At 69.3% G+C, this 17,912-nt stretch overlaps 1 protein-coding gene across 2 annotated transcripts; it reads left to right on the forward strand.

Moving 5' to 3' along the window:
- The first annotated feature begins 1,735 nt into the window (after positions 1-1,735).
- MAP7D1 (MAP7 domain containing 1) lies at positions 1,736-17,397 on the forward strand. 2 transcript variants are annotated; one of them, XM_055800586.1, is made up of 18 exons: positions 1,736-1,888; positions 8,415-9,086; positions 9,230-9,298; positions 9,995-10,158; positions 10,467-10,581; positions 12,263-12,373; positions 13,874-13,996; positions 14,140-14,282; positions 14,404-14,537; positions 14,632-14,891; positions 14,967-15,141; positions 15,207-15,366; positions 15,652-15,756; positions 15,885-15,938; positions 16,051-16,108; positions 16,240-16,357; positions 16,432-16,634; positions 16,724-17,397. In XM_055800586.1, exons 1-18 carry the CDS (start codon positions 1,834-1,836, stop codon positions 16,732-16,734), a joined length of 2,730 nt encoding a protein of 909 aa, XP_055656561.1. In that variant the 5' UTR covers positions 1,736-1,833; the 3' UTR covers positions 16,735-17,397. The 2 variants fall into 2 exon arrangements, with proteins under 2 accessions (XP_055656561.1, XP_055656562.1); XM_055800587.1 differs by lacking the exon at positions 12,263-12,373 and having other exon boundaries at positions 1,737-1,888.
- The last annotated feature ends 515 nt before the right edge of the window (positions 17,398-17,912 follow it).

Consider the following 17,912-nt stretch of genomic DNA (forward strand, 5'->3'; position numbering starts at 1 on the left):
GGAAGTACCATGGACATGCCTGGACCCGCTGCCAGGCTCTCCTGGAGCCCTGGGATGCTCATCTGCTCTGCACAATGGCCCTGTGAGGCAAAGGGGCTTTGGAAGCTGCCTGCCAGCACCCTCACAGCAGGTCACAGGGCAGCCCCAGCCCCACACTGCTGGGTCCCTCGAAATAAGGGGCTGTGGGGCTGCCATAGCCCCATGGGAGGCTTGGCCACGCCGGCTGTGAGTAGGGCTGTTCCCTTTCCTGGGGTGTCCCCTCTGTTTGTAGGTTCACTGGGACACACTCCTGTGCCACGTGTGCTCCTGTCCCCCGCCATACCCCAAGGGCCTCACAGCTCCCGGGGCTGTGGCTCGGCCACGCAGCATTCCCCGGCAGGGAGTCAGCCGGTTGTGGCTGCTGAGAGGTTTGGGGAAGCCTCTGCTCCGGCTGAGCCGGGCCAGCAGCCGACGGGTGGCAGGGCTGGGGGCCACGGGGAGGTGATGGCTCAGCCACAGCTTGGAGCTCTGGGGCGTTTGGGCTGGTTTGGGGTGTATGGCCACCCCTGCAGCGCACTGAGTGGGGCCGCCCTGTCTGCTGAGGAGCCCTCCTGCCCGCTCCCTGTCCCCTGAGTCAGAGGAAAGAACTTCCGGAGGAGAGGGCTGGGATTTTGGGAAACCTGTTTGCCTGGTAGGTGAGGGAGGATGGGTGGCAGGGGATCTCCTGGCCCTGCGGTGACATCATCTTCCAAAGAGGCATCTCTGATGGGCGCTGCCTGCAGAAAAACGAATCTGTTCATCAACACATCCCTGTGAACCCAGAGATGGGTGCTTTGCTGGATGCCTGGACCAGGCCAGCTGTGCGGTGAATGGGGACGTGTCCCTGACTCCTGCTGTCCCTGCAAAGCCCTAAGCAGCATTTCTCCCCCCACCGCCTCAGTTGCCGCTGCTGCTGCCCACATGTCCCCTGCCCCTGGACGTGCTGCTGCAGCAGGCGGGCACCTGTGCCCGGGCTGCGTTTGCTGGGGATGCTGTGCAGGGCAGGGATGGGGGGCATGCTGCTGGCCCACCCCTGCTTCTTGCAAGGCCGAGAGGAGTGTCACCCGCGGGTGACTGAGCCGCGGCCTCCGCACCCGTCCGCAGTGCAGGGCAGGCCTCATTATCTGCCTGTTATCAAGGCAGGAGGGGCTGTGTGGGGGCGAAGCCCTCACCCCCAGGAGCAGGGGGGTGGCTGCTGGCAGTGACTAAGGCTCACGTGTGGCGGGTGGGTGGGTGGGTGGGGGAAGCAGCTTTGAGGGTTCATCAGCAGCCAAGGTGGGGCTCCAGGATGGAAGATCCATGTTTCTTTGGGGTGCCTGGAAATCGGGCAGCTGCTCCGAGCAGCACTGGCGGCGGCACCGGGCACGGCGAGGGCAGGGCGGGCAGGGGGTGTCTGCTGCAGGGCCAGCGCTTCGCAGGTGACCAGAGCGTGGTGAAATGTGGGGAGTGGGAAGGGTGGGTGCAAGCCCCAAAACGTGGGAGAGCAGGGGCTGAAGCAACGCTGGGGGGTGCTGGGCGCTGCGGGGGGGGGCAGGCCTGAGGCCGCGGGGAGGGGCGCGGGGTCCCAGCCCCGGCGGCGGGAGGGCGGTCGAGCCCCCCCGGGGATGGGAGCCCCGGGGCCGGGCCAGGGGCAGGGGAGAAGCGAGTCGGGCCAGAGCAGCCCCCGCCCGCCCGCTGCCCCCAGCCCGCGGGGCTGCGCGGCCGGGGCCGGGGCGGGGAGCGCCGTGCGTCCTCCCCCGCCGGGCCGGGGGGAGCGGGGCGGCGCGGCGCGGCTCGGCACGGCTCGGCCAGCCCTCTGCGCCTCCCCGCCACGCCATGGAGAGGAGCCGCGCCGGGCGGGAGCCGCAGCCCCAGCCCCAGCCGGCCCAGGGTAAGGCTCGGCGGCGGGGACCGGCTCCGGTAGCGGCGGGCGCCCGGGGCCCCCTCCCGCACTGCGGGGCCGCGCCGGGGACGGGGAGCGGGATGCGGCCGCGGGAGCCGGCGGGGGGGTGCGGGGCTCGGCGCGGGGGTGCGGGTCCGGCCGGTGATGCTGCGGAGAGCGGGGCGCTGCGCCGGGCCCGGGGGCTGCGGCGGGGCCGCTCGGGCGGCAGAGCGGGGCGGGGGCCCGGGGAGGCTGCGGAGGAGCCGGGGCGGGTTGGGGGTGGGGGGGACCCGCGGCCGGAGCGTCTTCCCGGGAGGGACAAAGCCCGGGCACGGCCCCTCCATCTTGGGGTGGGACGGAGCGGCGCAGCCCCGGGCCCCGCCGCCGCCGGGGGTGCAGGGGGAGCTGCCCCGGGGGCGCCCTCCCGGGGGCGGCCCCGCCATGGCGGGGGGGGGCCGGGGCGGCGGCCTCTGCCCTTGCCCGGGCTCTTCCCCTCCAGCCGGTGGGCGATGCCGGGCAGGGCCCCGCTGCCGCGCGCGCTCCCGGGGCTCGGTGGGGGGTGCCGGGCGGCCCTGCCGCGGGAGGGTCCGTGCCTTGGGAGCGCCGGGGTCACCGCCGCGGTCCGAGCGGAGGAGGCTGCCGGGGGGGCGCAGGCGCTGCCCCCCTGCGGGGAGCGGCAACGCGTCCCGGCCGGGCCCGGCCCCGGCGCTGCCCCGGGATGAACCGCTGTCTCCCGGCTCGGCCCGGCCAGGCGGGGCGGGGGCTGCGGCCCGGGGCCGGGGCTTGTTTGGGCTCCTTCCCGCGGGGCTCCGGCCCGGCGCTGCCCGGGCCCGCCCGCCCCGGGCGCGGGGCTGTGACTAAGCACGGTCCGTGCCGGAGCCGCTTCCCACCGATGGAGGAAGAGGAGCCGCGGCTCCCCTCCCCCCACCCCCGGCCCCGGTGCCCGCCGCCGCGCCGGAATTCCCCGCCCGGGCCGCGGCAGGCGGGATGGGTGGGTGGGTGGGTGGGTGGATGGCTGCCGGCCCCCGGCCTTGCCACAATGCCCTTTACCGCCGGCTCTCCGACAAACCGGCGGCGGGTCCCCAGCGGCGCTGCCCGAACGGCTGCAGACATATTGTCTGTGTCCCGCTCAGCGCCCCCGCAGCCCGCCCGCCCGCCTCGGCCTTCCCCTTCCCTCCGCTTGGCTCCCTGGGCAGGGTGGCCAGCAGCCCCCAGCCTGTTGCCCCCCGGGTGGCTCGGTTCCCCCCTGCCCGGAGGTGCTGGCAGCTCCACCACCAGCGAGGATGGTGCTGGGGCAGCGTGTCCTGCTCCGAGTCCGTCCCTGATCCCTCTCATCTGGGTGACCCACGCGGCAGGGCGGCCCAGGCTGCTCCCTGTCTCACTACCCAGTGTGGGTCAGAGCCCCCTGGCCGCCCTGGTGTGCTGTGTCCTGGCCACCAGTGGGGATGCGATTTCACTCCAGGGATCAGGACCAGCTGGTGGTGTTGGGGGGGCCAGGGGAGGGGTCGCAGAGGGCACATGGGACAGGGTGTGGAGGCACCAGGTGGGATGCTGCCCCACGGGGGTGAGGACCAAGACAGGGAGCAGGCAGGGCTTGGTTCTTATCTGGGTTTTCCCTGGCTTCTCCGGCCCTTCTCCCTCCAGCACAGCGGAGAGGGAGGGTGCAGGGCGAGCTGGTTGCCAGCCAGCACCTGTGTTTGGGAGCAGGCGGCTCGGGAGTTCTCCCAGCGCGGGGACGCCAGCAGAGCCACTGCTGCGAAACCGTCAGAGCAACGTGATGCAACGTGCGGAGTGGTGATGTGACAGTCCCGTGGTGCCATGTCTAAAATAGTTAGCACAGCTTTTGCTTGTTGGAGGGCTCCGTGCAGGGACAGGCAGCAGCACAGGCAGCCTGCTGGGAGCAGAGCTGGATCCTGCACGGCCCCAGCCCTGGTAGGTGTCTACATCCACGTTGCGAGGCTCAGGACCTGTTTTTTGGAGGTGCTGAGCTCCTGGCTTCCAAGAGGCCGGATCCCAGTGAGCACAGAGCCCCATGTCGTGCCTTTGAGCCAGGTTCTGTTTTTCCCAGCGTGATGCTAGCAGACAGGTTTTTGGGAACATGGCTGGGCTGGCTGCCCTCGGTGCTGGCGGCTCCGCACGGGTCGCCCCAAGGACGCGGGCACCTCCTGTCGCCACTGCTGGCGCTGCCCAGATGGATGTCAGGCAGGTGCTGTCTGCCCCTGCCCTTGCTCTGTTTGGGGCTGTGCTGTCACTGCAGCCAAATGGAAAGTTTGCCGTGGGGGTGCCAGGGCGCAGCAGCAGATCAGGCTCTTTCCTTTGCATGTATTTTAAATGCTGGAAACCCCCCCGGCTCTGGCGCTGATCTGGCCACGAGATCCCATCTTCCAAGTTCCTCTTGTTGCTCTTTGGCTTGGCACGCCACTGCTGATTCGGTGCTTGCTGCAGGAGCTTGGTGGACTCTGCCACAGCCCAGAGGCTGGCACAGTGCCCCCATGGCTGCCCCCACATGCCCCCGTCCCAGAGCCATGGCAGGGCACAGACCCTGGGAAGGGAGGCTGGATCCTCCATGCTGGTGGGGCTGGGCAGCAGGTGCAGCCCCCTGCCAAACCAGCGCTGCCAGGAGCAGTGGCAAAGGCAGTGTGGCCCCAGCCAGGTGGGCAATGCCCTGCTGTGCCCCTTACTCCTGCCTGGCACCCACCGTGGCCATCTGCTTGTGCCATCCTGGCTGCCCTGCTGCCTGTGCCCCTCCTGCCTGGCTCCTGCCTGGCCCTTGAGGCCTGTCCCCGAAGCGGGGCTGTGGGCAGCGCGTGGAACACCGTGGGATGATGCCTGACCTGCCCCAGCGCTGCCGGCTGTGCTTTGCTGGCTCTGAGCCGGCAGGGAGAGGAGCCAGCCTCAAGCTACAGCACCCATACTGCCTGGGGCCAGGGTGTGGGCAGCAATGCCATGGGACCCCCACCACCGGGGACAGGGTGCCATTGCTGTTGGTGGCTGCCAGGGTGGCACTGGCCAGCCCCATGGTGCGGGGCTGCTGGCGCTTGCTCTGTGCGTTGCCCACAGCTCCCTGTCCCTGCATGTGAGCTGGGGCCGAGGGTGTGCGTCAGCACTGCGCGCGCGGCTGGGACATGCCAGGGACATGCCAGGGACGTGCCAGGGACGTGCCAGGGACGCTTGCTCACTGTCCCTATCATCCAGGTGCCGGGGGTGTGGGGGGGAATTCCGGGGTCTGAGTGGGACAGGGCAGGGCTTGGCTCTGATGCATATCTGAGATGTGGTGGGATCGGGGTCAGCGCTGGGGCTCTGAGCATCCCCTGGGCTTTGAGCACCCCTGTGCACCCCACAGCACTCTGGTGGCCTCAGGCAGCTGCTCTCCTTGCCCGACACGAGCACCTGCAGAGCAATCGCAGCCCCAGGGCCACAGCTGCCTCCCCGCTCAGCACCAAGACCTGCTGGCAATGAGGAGAGGCCCCGGGGGACTCATCCTTCCCTCCTCCTGCACGGCCGTGGGGCTGCCATCAAGGTCAGGGGAGGCAGCTGGAAAGCAGTGGCACCGGGAAGGGCCCGAGGGTGCGTGGGTGTCCCCACGGGCTGTGGGGAGCAGCCCTGCAGAGCCAGCGGTGGCTCTTGGCGCTGGGCTTTCCCTCGGGATCTTGTCCTTGGGCATCGCAGGGACTTGTACAGTGGCCAGGGTGGCCGGGGTCTGCCAGCTGGGTGCTGACACCAGCCTCTCTGGGTGGCTTTGCAGTGGTCACCAACGGGCCCCCGCTGCACCCGCCAGCCCTGCTCTGCTCCCCTCCCAGGGCAGGGGTGGGCCGTGCCGGATGCCCCCCGGCTGGGGCAGGCACAGCACGCGGAGCCGCGCATGGTGGGCTGTGGCCGTGCCACAGAGCGGGAACATGAGGATACGGTGGATGGGGGGAGCTGAGGTTAAAGCAGGCGGGTGCTCCCCGCTGCGTCCTGGTGGAAAGCACCCTGCGGGGATGCGGACGGACAGTTAACGAGGGCTGCTCGCCTTCCGACCGGAGCACCCTGCGGGGCCTCGATGTGCTCTCGCTTCACGGCACCAGGAAATTTGCCTCTGCCTGGCTGAGCATCCCAGGCCATGTGCGGGCCACGGAGCAGCACCACACTGGGCAGTGCTGGGCTGTGGGTGCTTGGTGGCATGGGTGCTGGTGCCACATGGACCCATGGGAGGAGCTGGGCTGGGCTGGGCGATGCGGCATCCAGGAGCAGCACCTCGCCCCAGGGCCGTGGCCTATGGCTGGGCGCATCACCGTCCTGGTGCTGGCAGCGGGGCCAGTGCCGTGCAGGCTTGATTGGGCTGGGGGCTGTAGGGGAGCCGTGCCTGCATGTCTGGGGGGCTGGGGAGCTAATCCCTGCGGAATGCCCCAGCCAGGGGAGAGGGGGACGCCCGCACTGCCTGGGCGCAGGCAGCGTTGGGTTTCAGGGCAGCTGCTGCGCTGGAGCAACGACAGGGACAGATGGCGGCAGGGCTGGCCCCAGCCGCGCATGGGGGTTTTGGCTGTGCCCGGCAGCCCTGCCCTGGCCATGGGTGCTGCTGTCCCTCTGGCTGGTGGGGCGGGATGGATCCTGCCCAGGGCTGCGCCTGCGGCTCGGTGCCCAGTGGCGCAGGGTGGCAGGAGGCACCTGCCATCCCCTGGCACTGCTCCCTGCGCATGGGGGGCTCCAGGAGGTATTTCCATCTGCTCGGAGGCATCAGCCTGGCTTTGAAACTTTCCCTTGGCTGGTGACCTCGTGGGTAGCGCCTGGCTGTGCCACCACAGTCCTCCTGGGGGTCACCTCTCCCAGCTGGGACACACGTGGTGCCACTGCGGGTATTGTCCTTAGAGGAGGTGCCTGTAGGTGCCGATCTGGGGCAGCCCTTGGGGGCACAGGGTTGGGGAGCCCCCAGCTGCAGCCCCGGCACCTTCCCAGCCATGCGTCAGCCTCACAGCCATCTTGCCAGGCGCAGCCATGGGAATGTGGGATGTGCAGGATCGGGGCCAGGGGATGGGCCGGCTTCCTGTGGCAGAAAATACCCGGAAGGCTGCCGGGGTCTGCGGGGGGGCCAGGGCTGGCTGTGTCCCCCGTGGAGCCTGGGGTGGGTGAATCCTGCTGGCATGACCCCCAGCCTGGGTGGGGGGCTGCAGCAGGACCCCCAGCCTTTCCCTGGGCAGGCAGATGCTGCTATGGGTGCTGTGGGCCCATGGGACCTGGGGTGCCCCCGTGCCTGCAGCGCAGCGGGCGCTGGCGGTGCCTGCCCTGGCAGCCTGGGCCTGCCCCGGCTCGGCGGGCTCCAGCGTGGGATGGAGGAGCGGCGCCGGCCCGTGTTTGCAGAGCCCACACTTTGCCCCTCGCCGAAGATTGTGGAGAGCTCTGCAAACACGGCCGAGCCTGGTGCATGACATCACCCCATGGCGAGAGCTGCTTGCTGGGTCCTGTGGGTGCCGGTCACTGGTGTCCCCCCCACCCCAACCTGCCGGACCTGGGGCCGTGCACTGCAGCGGTGCCCGTGGGGCTGGAGCTGGGTGCCCACAGCCCCACCATGGATTGGGCATCATTCCCGGGCAGGAGTGACGGCACTGCCTGCTGTCGGGGGTCGGGATGGTGTGTTTGCAAAGGGCTGGTTAGTGGGAGCTGGGGGGGATCACTGCTGCTGGGCACCGCCGGCGATCCCAGCACATCCATTGTTGCAGAGGACATGCGCTGCGGCTTCGCAGGGTGGCTGGTGCCCTGTCCCCAGCGCTGGCGCATACGGTGGTGGGTGTCCCTTGGGGTCCGCTGGGGGCTGGCTGGGATGGGGAGGGGGTGCGCAGCCACCGTGCCCCTGCCTGCCCCACGGCGGGACGGTGAGCAGCCGGCCCCACACGAGGAGGGGGTTGTTTGCTGGTGTTGCCGCAGCCTCGTGTGCATTCCTGGGCCATGAGTTCATGGCTGCATGCGCCGGCCGCGGCATGGCGCGCGCTGGGGGACATGGGCTGGGGCGGTGATGTCAGGGCCCGCGCCCATCCTGCCCCCGGCTGCGCCGCCAGCACCCGCGGAAGCAGCCCTGCATCCTCCGGGGAGAGCAGCGCGGAAGCTCGCAGGTCCCCGTCCCCACGTGGGGTCTCTGCCCCACGTCCCCCCCACGGCAGGGCCAGGGTGGCAGCTGCCGGGGAAGAAGGGCGGCTTTGTGGCGGCGGTGCCTGGCAGAGCCCCGGCCGGTCCCTCTGTGCATTGTGCACCCAGCGCCTGGCACCTGCCATAGGGTGGCCTGGGTGCCCCCCAGGATGGGGGCAGCAGCAGGGCTTGGGCGAGGGTCCCACTGCCTTCCCCAGGGGGACCCCGCGGCCATCCCCAGGGCCTGTCCCTGGCCCCTGCAGCCAGGGACAGCCTTGCTCCCGAGGGCTGCGTCTGGGGGACAGGGCTGCACCCCTCGAGCACTGTGTTTGGGGGGGACAGGACTTCACCCCCTAAGTGCTGTGTTTGTGGGGGATGGGGCTGCCCCAGACTCCCGCAGTGAGTGACCGTCTGTTCTGTTCTGCCTGTCTTTCAGGGAAGCCACCGTCCCTGATGGGAGACAGCGTGCCCCCCCCGACCTCGCCACCCCCCTCACCTGGGGATGCCCTGCAGGGAGAGCGCACCCCCCCGCAGTGTGATCGACCTGTCCCTCCAGCCGTCATCCCCTCTAGACAGCCTGTCTCGCCCATCCCTCCAGCCGTCACCCCCTCTGAAAAGACCGTCTCGCCCGCCCCCGCAGCCGCCACCCCCTCCAGGCAGCCCACCTGCCCCCCAGCTGCGATGCCCCCCTCCGAGAGCAGCACCCCACAGCCTGACCGACCCACCCCTCCAGCTGCGACACCGGCCGGACAGCCCGTCTCCCCCAGCCCTGCGGCTGTGGCCCCCTCAGCAGAGAGCGTCCCCCCATGGCGTGACCGGTCACCCCCTGGGCCCCCCCAGCCCCCTGTGATGGAGCACCTCAAAGAAGAGGCATCGCCCCACGCTGCCGGGCAGCTGGTCCCCGTCCACGCTGCTGCTGCCCCCTGCCCGGCAGAGACGCCGCCCTGCGGGAGTGACCCCCCGGCTGCTGGTGAAGGGGCACCCTCTGATGCCAAGAGACCCCCAGGCAGTACATCTGGGCCCTCAAAGGACGTACCCCCCCGGAGCGACCGGCCCCCACCAACTGCAGCCTTGCCAGCTCCTGCTGCCAGCCCCAGGCCCAAGCAAGGTGGGTGCCCGGGGGGGCCAGGGGTGCTCCGGTGATGCTGGCACGCTGCGGGTGCTGCTCGATGGCTCTGCCCAGCTGGTGCCAGCGCAGCACTGGGGCTGGGGGGGGCCGGGCGCTGCTCTGATGGTGTCTCCCCGCTGCAGATGCCCAGAAAGCCCAGGCAAGGCACAAGCAGGCGAAGGAGCGGCGTGAGGAGCGGGCCAAGTACCTGGGTACGGGGCTGGTGGAGTAGGGGGGGGCCATGGGGCCATGGAGCCCTCCGGCGCGCACTGGGAGGGAAAGTGGTTGGTGGAGGGGGTGGGTGGGGAGGCAGGAGCTAAGGAGCTTTGCGGGGTCATGGGCAATCCCATTAGTTGCCATGAGCTGAGCCCGGGCAGGATCTGCTGTGCTGGTGGCTCTGCTCCCCCAGCACGCTGCTGTCTCTCCCAACACGCCAGCGCCCTTGCTGCAGCACCTCCCCGGCTGCTCCCCGCGGTCTGGGTGCCCCCCGGGTGCATGGGTGCCCCCCGGTCTGTGCGGGTGCCACCAGCCCAGCGCCCAGCTCTCGGGGCTGCAGGCAGCAGCAGCAGCTGCAGGCAGCCCCGCAGCAGCTCGGGGCGGCGGGTGAGTGGAGCCCCTGTGCCGCGCATGGGGCCTCCTCGTCCCCGCGCTCTTTCCACCCTCATTCCCCCATTGTTCGCCGGCGCGGCTCGGCGGGCTCCCGGCCTCCCTTTTGTCCTTGCCCAAACCCCTCCCTCGTCGGCCGGCCGCGATGCCGCCTGCCCCACACACCCAGGGAGCCCAGCCGTGTGCCCTGGCCGGAGCCAGCCCTCAACCGTGCACCACCGCTATGGGCACGCATCCTGACCGTGGGGCTTGCCGGGGCTGTGCCTCGGCTGTGACGCCGCTGCTCTGGCTCCCTCCTGCAGCCGCCAAGCGGGTGCTGTGGCTGGAGAAGGAGGAGAAGGCCAGGCTGCTGCGGGAGAAGCAGCTGGAGGAGCGCCGCAAGCGCCTGGAGGAGCAGCGGCTGAAGGCAGAGAAACGCCGCGCTGTCCTGGAGGAGCGGCAGAGGCAGAAGCTGGAGAAGAACAAGGTGGGCATGGGGGATCATAGGTGCAGTGGGCAGGGGGCTGGGGCAACACACAGGGGACGTGCTTCCTGGGGAGGCCTTGTGGCTCCAGCAGCCCTTCGGGAGCTGCCCACTGTGCCCATCCTCATGGTGCAGAGCATCTGCGGTGCCTAGCTCCTTGGGCACACATGCCCTGGCCAGGGTGGGCATCTCTGCCCCATCTCCCTCCAAGCATCCCCATCACTGTGATAGCCTCCTGCCAGGAGGCTCTGCCTGGTCCTGGCCCCGTTCCCCCAGCTGCCGGCCTCACCTTGTCCCTCTCCCTTGGGTAGGAGCGCTATGAGGCGGCGATCCAGCGGTCGGCCAAGAAGACATGGGCAGAGATCCGGCAGCAGCGGTGGTCCTGGGCAGGGGCCCTGCACCACGGTTCCCCTGCGCACAAGGACGGTGAGTGCCAGGTTGGGCGAGGGTGCCCAGGACCCCGCGGCTCTGCCGGCGGCGGGGGCGGCTGGGCATGGCTCTGCAGTGCTCGGTGCAAGGAGAGTGAGACCCTACAAAGGCAGTTCAGCCCCACTGCTGCGGGTCATGCTGCTGTCACCCTGGGCTGTGCTGGGCTGTGCCAGGACCTTATGGGGCCCTTGGCTTGTCCTTGCTCTCGTGGGGCTGGGTGTAAGCTGGAGGCTGTGCGTCACGGTCACTGTTCTGTGCGGGGACGTGCTTGGGGACAGCTCTGGCTGCCTGTGGGGATGCCGTGGCCATGCTGCCCGGGTCTAAGGTGGCTGGGAGGAGTCAGGCATGGGTTGTGGAGCTGTGCAAGGCCGTTGCCATCTCTTGTTGGGGTCTGTGCTGTGGCATGTCTCCTTGTCCCCCAGCTGGGTGGAGGCAGCGCTCGGCCCCTCCAGCTTCGGTGTAGGGGTGACCATGGCTGTGCGTGTTCCTGGGTGCACGTGGCTGTGCTGTCATGCCATGTCCTTGCAGTGGCTGCTGGAGGCTCAGCTGTGCCCACTGCCCCACCGCTGGGGTGCTGAGCCCAGCTGGTCCCTCTCCTTGGGGACACCCTGTGGGGGTTGGTGCTGGGGTTGGGCTTGTAGAGGTCTCCCCTGTCCCCTGACCACCGAGGGGACAGGGCTGCGCCAGTGGGCACTGGCAGTGCCTGGTGTGTCTGATGATGGGCTGATGACACAGAGGGCAGTGCTGTGCCCTGGGGTCTGTCTGCCCCACTTGTGCCAGGGGGCAGCTGCGGCAGCCCCGGCTGTGCCTGGCCGGGCTGTGCGTACCGGTGTGGTGAGCCAGGTGGTGTGTGCCGGCGCCATGTGGCTGGCACCGTGTGTGTGCAGACGTCGTGTGCCCGGTGGTGCCTGGCTGGGCTGTGTGTGCAGGAGCCGTGTTCTGGTTACGCCTGCCTGGGCTGTGTGTCTGGGTGCCGTGCGTCCAGCTGTGGCTCGTGGCACGCTCCGGGACACCGCAGGACAGACCTGTCCATGGTGCAGCGCCTGGCAGGGTCTGGCATGGGGACACCTTCCCCTGCCACCTCCCGTGGGGACGTGCTACCAGAGCTGCCACCGGCGCTCTCACTCGCCAATCTCCTGGCTGCCAACTCCCCTGGCAGCAGCTCCCCCGGCTGTTTTCTCCAGAGGAACCTGGCCGGGACGGAGGGATCCCCGCACCCTGCGGGGGTGCTGCCAGCCACTGGCACCCTCCTGGCACTGCCGTGGTGACCCGGCACCAGTGTGAGCGTTTTCCCCTGTCTGTCTGGACCTGCTGCCCTCAGTCTGCTCCCCCAGGCTGTCTGCTCGCCTGGTGCTGCCATGGTCCCTGGCCACCCAGTCCCCAGTTCCCAGGACTGCTTCTGGGGAGACTGGCGTGGCGGGGCGTGGGAGCCACCCTGGCTCCCCAAGGATGAGATCGCTGCATGATCCCAGCATGACCCCCTGGGGCTCGGGCACCGTGCTGTGCCAGGTGCCAGTGCCGTGTTGTGGCCCTGGACACCAGAACTCCTGACCCCACTCTCTGTGCCGCGTCCTCCCGCTCCTGCCCCAGCACCCCGGCACAGCTGTGCATGCTGCATGTGGGGGGCCCGGCCCTGGCCCCAGGACCTTAATGCCCTTGTGTCTTTTCCCTTCTCCAGGTGCGAGCCGGTGCTCAGTGTCCGCTGTAAACCTCCCCAAACACGTCGACTCTATAATCAACAAGCGGCTCTCCAAATCCTCCGCCACCCTCTGGAACTCTCCCAGTAGAAGTAAGAGCCCTTTGTGTTTGCCCCAGCGCAGGGGGTGCAGCCTGGCTCCCACCCAGCGCTGGGGACCCCCGAGGCCAGGGTCCCCCATCCCCAGGCCCTGCCTTGCAGCACGGTGCCCGCGGAGAGAGGAGAAGCCGTTTGCTGTTTGCAGGAGGAGGCTGGAGCCGGGCATTGGCTACTTGAGGCTGTGTGCAGGCTGGGAGGAGGAGGAGGAGAAGCGGCTGGGTGGTGGCAGCCCTGTGGGGCACCAAGATGGGGACAGGGAGCCCTGGCTCCCTACCCCGGGGCAGCTCAGGTGGGTGCAGATGCAGCCACAGAGTGGGGTTGCCAGCAGACCTCCTTGGGACTGGGCACCGTGCCGGTGCCTGCCACCGTGCCGCCTGTCCCCACAGGCACTGGGAGCTGGGTGCCATGGAGTGCCGTGGGTGCGATGCTGTGTCGGGTGTTGCGAGGTCGTCGTGGCCCTGGGCGAGCTGCCCAAGGCTGCCGGCTGCGCCGGAGGGATGCGTCCAGCGCTGGGTCTGCTGTTGTGTTTCGGGGTTGCCTGGTGATGGGTGAGCGCGTTCCCGGCTGGGTATAAATAGCTGGAGCAGCTGACGCGGGCGGCTGCAGGCGGTGGTGACGCAGGCAGCTCTCGCTGGCCCCGTGCTGGGGGCTCAGCCCAGGGAGAGGCACCCAGGGGCTGTCAGCACTGCCTGGGTTGGAGCAGCATCTCCCTGGGCTGGTGCCAGACCCGGTGCCCTGTCCCCTGCACTGCACCTGTGACTCTGTTTTCTCCCCTCCTGGCAGCAGGTGCTGCTTCCAACCTGATGGGGGACCCCGGTGGAGAGGGGCCGAAGGGCCCTGTCTCTGTGGGTGCTTCCTGCATGTCTGTGGGGTGTCGGGTGCCAGCGCCATGCACAGTGGGGCAGCCAGTGGCAGCCCTGTGCCCAGCTGAGCTGACAGCGTGGCCGGGGGCCACCGTTCCTTGGGGGCCATGAGCCTGGCCTGGCTCCCATGGCAAGCTCAACGACTTTGGCACAGCTCCCTCGGGGGAGGGCATGCTGCAGTGTTGCTGCAGCAGCTGCCATGTGCTGGGGACTCGCTTCTGGCAGCACAGGGGCACAGGGAGGCTGCGCGCCAGTGCTGGGCGCAAGGAGAGGGCCAGAGAGGAAGGGGCTGCTCTCAGCAGGGTTGCACCCTGGCACTGTGGGTGCTGTCCACTGTGGATGCACGATGGCTGGGGTGGCTGCAGGGTATGGGGACACCGTCGTCATCGTGCCGCAGCACCGTCCCGCAGGCACCCTGCCCACCCATGCCTGCGCCCGCACAGCCCCTCATCCTGCTCAGCCAGCCATGCAGGGCAGTGGGACCCCCCTCCCCAGCACGGCTGAGCTTTGGGCATTCCCAGGGCTGCGCACGTGCCCCGGCCTTGCCGCAACCGCATGGCTGCTCCCTCCCGGTGGGTGGCTGTGGGGCTGGGGGCTTGGGGGTGCGCTAATGGCCCCTCTCCCTCCCCAGACCGGAGCTTGCAGTTGAGTCCGTGGGAGAGCAGCATTGTGGACCGCCTGATGACGCCCACCCTGTCCTTCCTCGCGCGCAGCCGGAGCGCCGTGACTCTGGCTGGGAACGGCAAGGAGCAGGGTGAGCACTCGGGGCAGGGGGACGGGGCCACACAGGTCCTGTCACAGGCAGGGGACTGGGATGAGGGAGCCTGGAGCCAGTGAAGAGCTGGTGCCGGTGCCGTGCTGGCTTTGTCCTGACAGTGTGGTTGCTCCCTCCACCAGTGCCTGTGTGCCCCCGCTCAGCCTCCGCCAGCCCCCTCAGCCCCTGCCACAACCACCGCCTGCAGCACCGCTGCTGGGAGAGGCGGAAGGGGACGGCTGGCAGCCCTGACGTGACGCCACACCGCAGGACCGAGTCCTCACCCGTGAGTGCCACCTCCTGCAGGCACCCCTTGGTGCCAGGGTGGCCGTGGGGCACAGTGTGGCTCCCGGCTGACCCGAGCACCTGGCACTGACGCTGTCTTTGTCTCTCCCTGGCCGGAGCAGAAGAAGAAGGAGAAGAAGGAGAAGGAGAGGGAGAATGCCAAGGAGCGCAGCGCCCTGTCTCGTGAGCGCAGCCTCAAGAAGCGGCAGTCGCTGCCAGCAGCACAGCCCCGGCTCCTGCCCACGGCAGACAGCAGGTAGGGACACGCCACCATGGAGGCTGCCTGGCCCCAGCCCCACCACCACGGGGGCTGCCCCAGCCCCACTAATGCCGCCTCTCTCCATTTGCAGCCCTGGCCCCAAGAACCGTCCCTCATCCCCTGCCACCCCCAAAGCCCGTCCGGCATCCCCCAGCCCAGCCCTCAGCTCTCCCCACAAGCCACCCTTGCCCCGCAGCGCCCACTCCTCTCCCAAGGTGCGGGCCAGGGCTCGGGAGGAGCGGCGGGAGCAGGAGGGCCAGGCAAAGGCACGCGAAAGGAAGGAGGAGGAGCGGGGCCCGGCTCCCCCAGCCCTCCCCGAGCCCCCCAAGGCGCCTGCAGAGCCAACAGCAGGTGGGTATGGGGTGCCTGGGGGATGGCGGGGCTGGGGGGACCAGGAGCAGCACTGACGCTACATGAACCATGCAGCCCCCCCGGCCCCTGCAACCCCCAGCCCTGTGCCAGCCACCCCTCCAGGCAGACCCCCAGCCGGCACCACAGACCGGGAGGAGGCTGCCCGGCTGCTGGCAGAGAAGCGGCGCCAGGCCCGCGAGCAGCGGGAGCGTGAGGAGCGGGAACGCCGGGAGCAGGAGGAGCAGGAGAGGTGGGTGCTGCCCCCCTGGCCCCCGGCCCCAGCCCCCCACCTTGCTGAGGGCCCCCTCCCCACAGGCGGCTGCAGGAGGAGCGGGCGCAGCAAGCAGCAGAGGAGCAGAGCCGCAGGGAGGCCCTGGCACGCCAGCGGGAGGAGGAACGGCGGCTGCAGGAGGAGCGTGAGGCCCAGGAGAGAGCACGGGCAGAGCAGGAGGAGACAGAGCGGCTGCAGAGACAGGTCTGGGGTGGCGGGGTGCGGGGGCAAGGGGTTGCAGGGCAGGCAGGGTGGAGGATGGATCCTCCCCAGGGTGGAGGGGGAAGGCAGGAACGCTGTCCTGTGCTTCCCACTCCAGCGGGATGTAGGTGCGAGGACCAGTCCTGCCCCTCGATGCCCAGGGTGGTGGGAGGAGATGTGGCGCAGGGCTGTGCTGAGCTGCCCGGGCAGCATGTCCCTACTGTCCCTGCTCTGTCCCATCCACCCCTGCCCTGTCTCACCCGTCCCTGCCACCCCACTGTGCTGCAGAGAGAAGAGGCTGAGGCAAGGGCGCGGGAAGAGGCTGAGCGGCAGCGCCTGGAGCGGGAGAAACACTTCCAGCGTGAAGAGCAGGAGCGGCTGGAGAGGAAGAAGGTGAGGGCTGCGGGCACCCCATGGTGCGTGGCACAGCAGGGGCTTCCCCTGCGAGGGGTCCTGCCCAGCACCCAGGGCAGGTCCTGTTGGCGAGGACTGTGCACGAGCCCCCTCTCTCTGCCCTGCAGCGCCTGGAGGAGATCATGAAGAGGACGCGCAAGTCGGACGTAGCAGATGCCAAGGTGGGTGCTTGTCCCCTGTCCTGAGGCTCCTGGGGACATGGGAGACTCCGCAGAGCCCTCCCGCCCATGCCTGGAGCTGCCACTGCCCCTCATGGCTCTCCTCTCCCTGCAGAAGAAAGAGGACAAGAAGGTGGTGAATGGGAAAGCAGCTGAGCAGGAGGACATCTCAGGTGTGTGGCCCCTTCCCATGGCCCGCTGCACCTTTGAGGTCCACGGAGCCACGACCGCGTCCTGCTCCCCCCACCCAGCCATGCTCTGGCCCAGGGCCATAGCTGAGCGGGGGCTCTGCCGATGTCCCCAGGCCACGAGAAGCATGCAGGGCCCGTGCCAAAGGAGGAAGAACTCCCTGAGACACAGACACTGAGCGTAGGGACCCTGGGGGGGCCAAAGGGCCTGGCAGGCGATGGGTTGCAGCCAAGGTGAGCATCGGCGCAGCTGGGGGGGGCCCAGGGGTGGCATGGCCCTGGCTGACCTCAGCCTTCCCATCCCGCAGCTCCCTGGCCAAGGAAGTGGCGACCCCGGCATCCTTGGTGAACGGTGTGCAGCCCAGCAAGCATGAGAACGGCTTCTCAGGCACAGAGGGGTCGCAGGAGCTGGTGCTCTCCCACCATGGCAGCAGCCCCAGCAGCATCATCCCCTTCGGTGACAAGGAGCCTTTCCTCAAGCAGGCTGTGGTCAAGCCCCCCCAAGTGACAGGTGAGAGATGGGAGCTGTGCAGGGAGGCCAGGAGCTGGGGCAGTGCTGTGGCCACCCTGGTCTCACCACTGCACCCTCCCTCTGCCCAGAGGTGCTGTGAGGGCCAGGCCCTGACAGATGTCCCCGCGGGGCCACCGCACATGTCCCAACTCCGGACACCCGCGCAGAACTGTAGCTGTTGTCAGAAGAAAAACCTCGCTGCTCCCCCCTGCCCGCCGTGCGTGCCCAGCCCTGCCACGGGGGGCCCGGGTGGCGTGGGACCCCGGTGAGGCAGCCGCCGGCCCCCTGCCTGTTGCAGGGATGCCTGGTTTCTCTCTTTGTTCTTGTTTTTATTTCGTTGATTGGTTTTTGTTTTTTTTTAAATATGCACCTTATCAGACTGACACCCCCACCCTAGCAGCCTGCCAGAGTCGCCCCAGACGTGTGGTGTAATAATGTAGTTATTTAACTTGCTGGGTACAATGTATGTGAATACTGTAAATAGAGCTCGGCCAGACGCTGGGGATGCTCGCCCGGCCTGGCTGGCGTGGGGCAGGAGGGCTGGGGGCTGCCCAGGGCTTGCAGCCAGGAGGGCCACAGCCTGGCCAGGGGGAGGCTGCTCCCCATCCCCACATCCCCGCACACACCTGCGTGTGCACTGGGTGCCCCTGTGCCGCCGGAGCACATGCCCGGGGCCTGGCTGGCGCCACGCTGCTCTCCGTGCCGTTGTGACAGTGTTACGCATCCGGACAACCTTTGCCAACAATAAAAATGGACAACTGCCCTCGCCTCGCCTCCTTGTGTCCCTGGGGGCAGGAACCCTGCTGTCTGTGGGCAGGTGGCCGTGCCACGGTGCGGGGCTGGGCTGGCAGCACTCCTGGTGCCCCGGCAGCAGCTGGGCAGGTTTACCCCACGTCAGGGCTTGCCCATCCCGCGCTGGTTGTGCTGTCAGCTCCCTGCTCCCTCCCGGGGACGCGGCAGGCTGATCCTGGCTGCCTCCCCACACCTCGGCGGGCCGCTGCCCGAGAGCTGCACCCTCCCTGGCCCGGCCTCTGAGCCGGGGGCCAAGGGCTCGGGGCCTTGCGGCTACTGCGGGCCGCGGCCTGCGCCGCCGCTCCCCGGCTGGGATGGGGCGGGAAGGGGCGGGCGGGCGGGCGCCCGCACGACCCCTCCAGCGACCAGCTGCTCTGCGTGGTCGCCCCCCTCCCGCGGCGGGGGAGGCACCGTGAGCTCAGACGGGGCGGGAGAAGGCTCAGCCTACAGGCGACCGGCAGCCCGCAGCCCTGCCAGCGCTCGCCG

Source organism: Falco peregrinus, chromosome 3, assembly GCF_023634155.1.
Source record: "Falco peregrinus isolate bFalPer1 chromosome 3, bFalPer1.pri, whole genome shotgun sequence".
Classification (NCBI taxonomy): Eukaryota; Metazoa; Chordata; class Aves; order Falconiformes; family Falconidae; genus Falco; species Falco peregrinus.

Excerpts from the sequence above, each read along its gene's own strand:
- MAP7D1 (XM_055800586.1), top strand. The coding sequence starts at position 1,834 with ATGGAGAGGAGCCGCGCCGGGCGGGAGCCGCAGCCCCAGCCCCAGCCG. Across the intron at positions 15,757-15,884 it reads AGCGGCTGGAGAGGAAGAAG|CGCCTGGAGGAGATCATGAA; the intron begins GTGAGGGCTGCG and ends TCTGCCCTGCAG. Across the intron at positions 16,358-16,431 it reads GGCGATGGGTTGCAGCCAAG|CTCCCTGGCCAAGGAAGTGG; the intron begins GTGAGCATCGGC and ends CCCATCCCGCAG.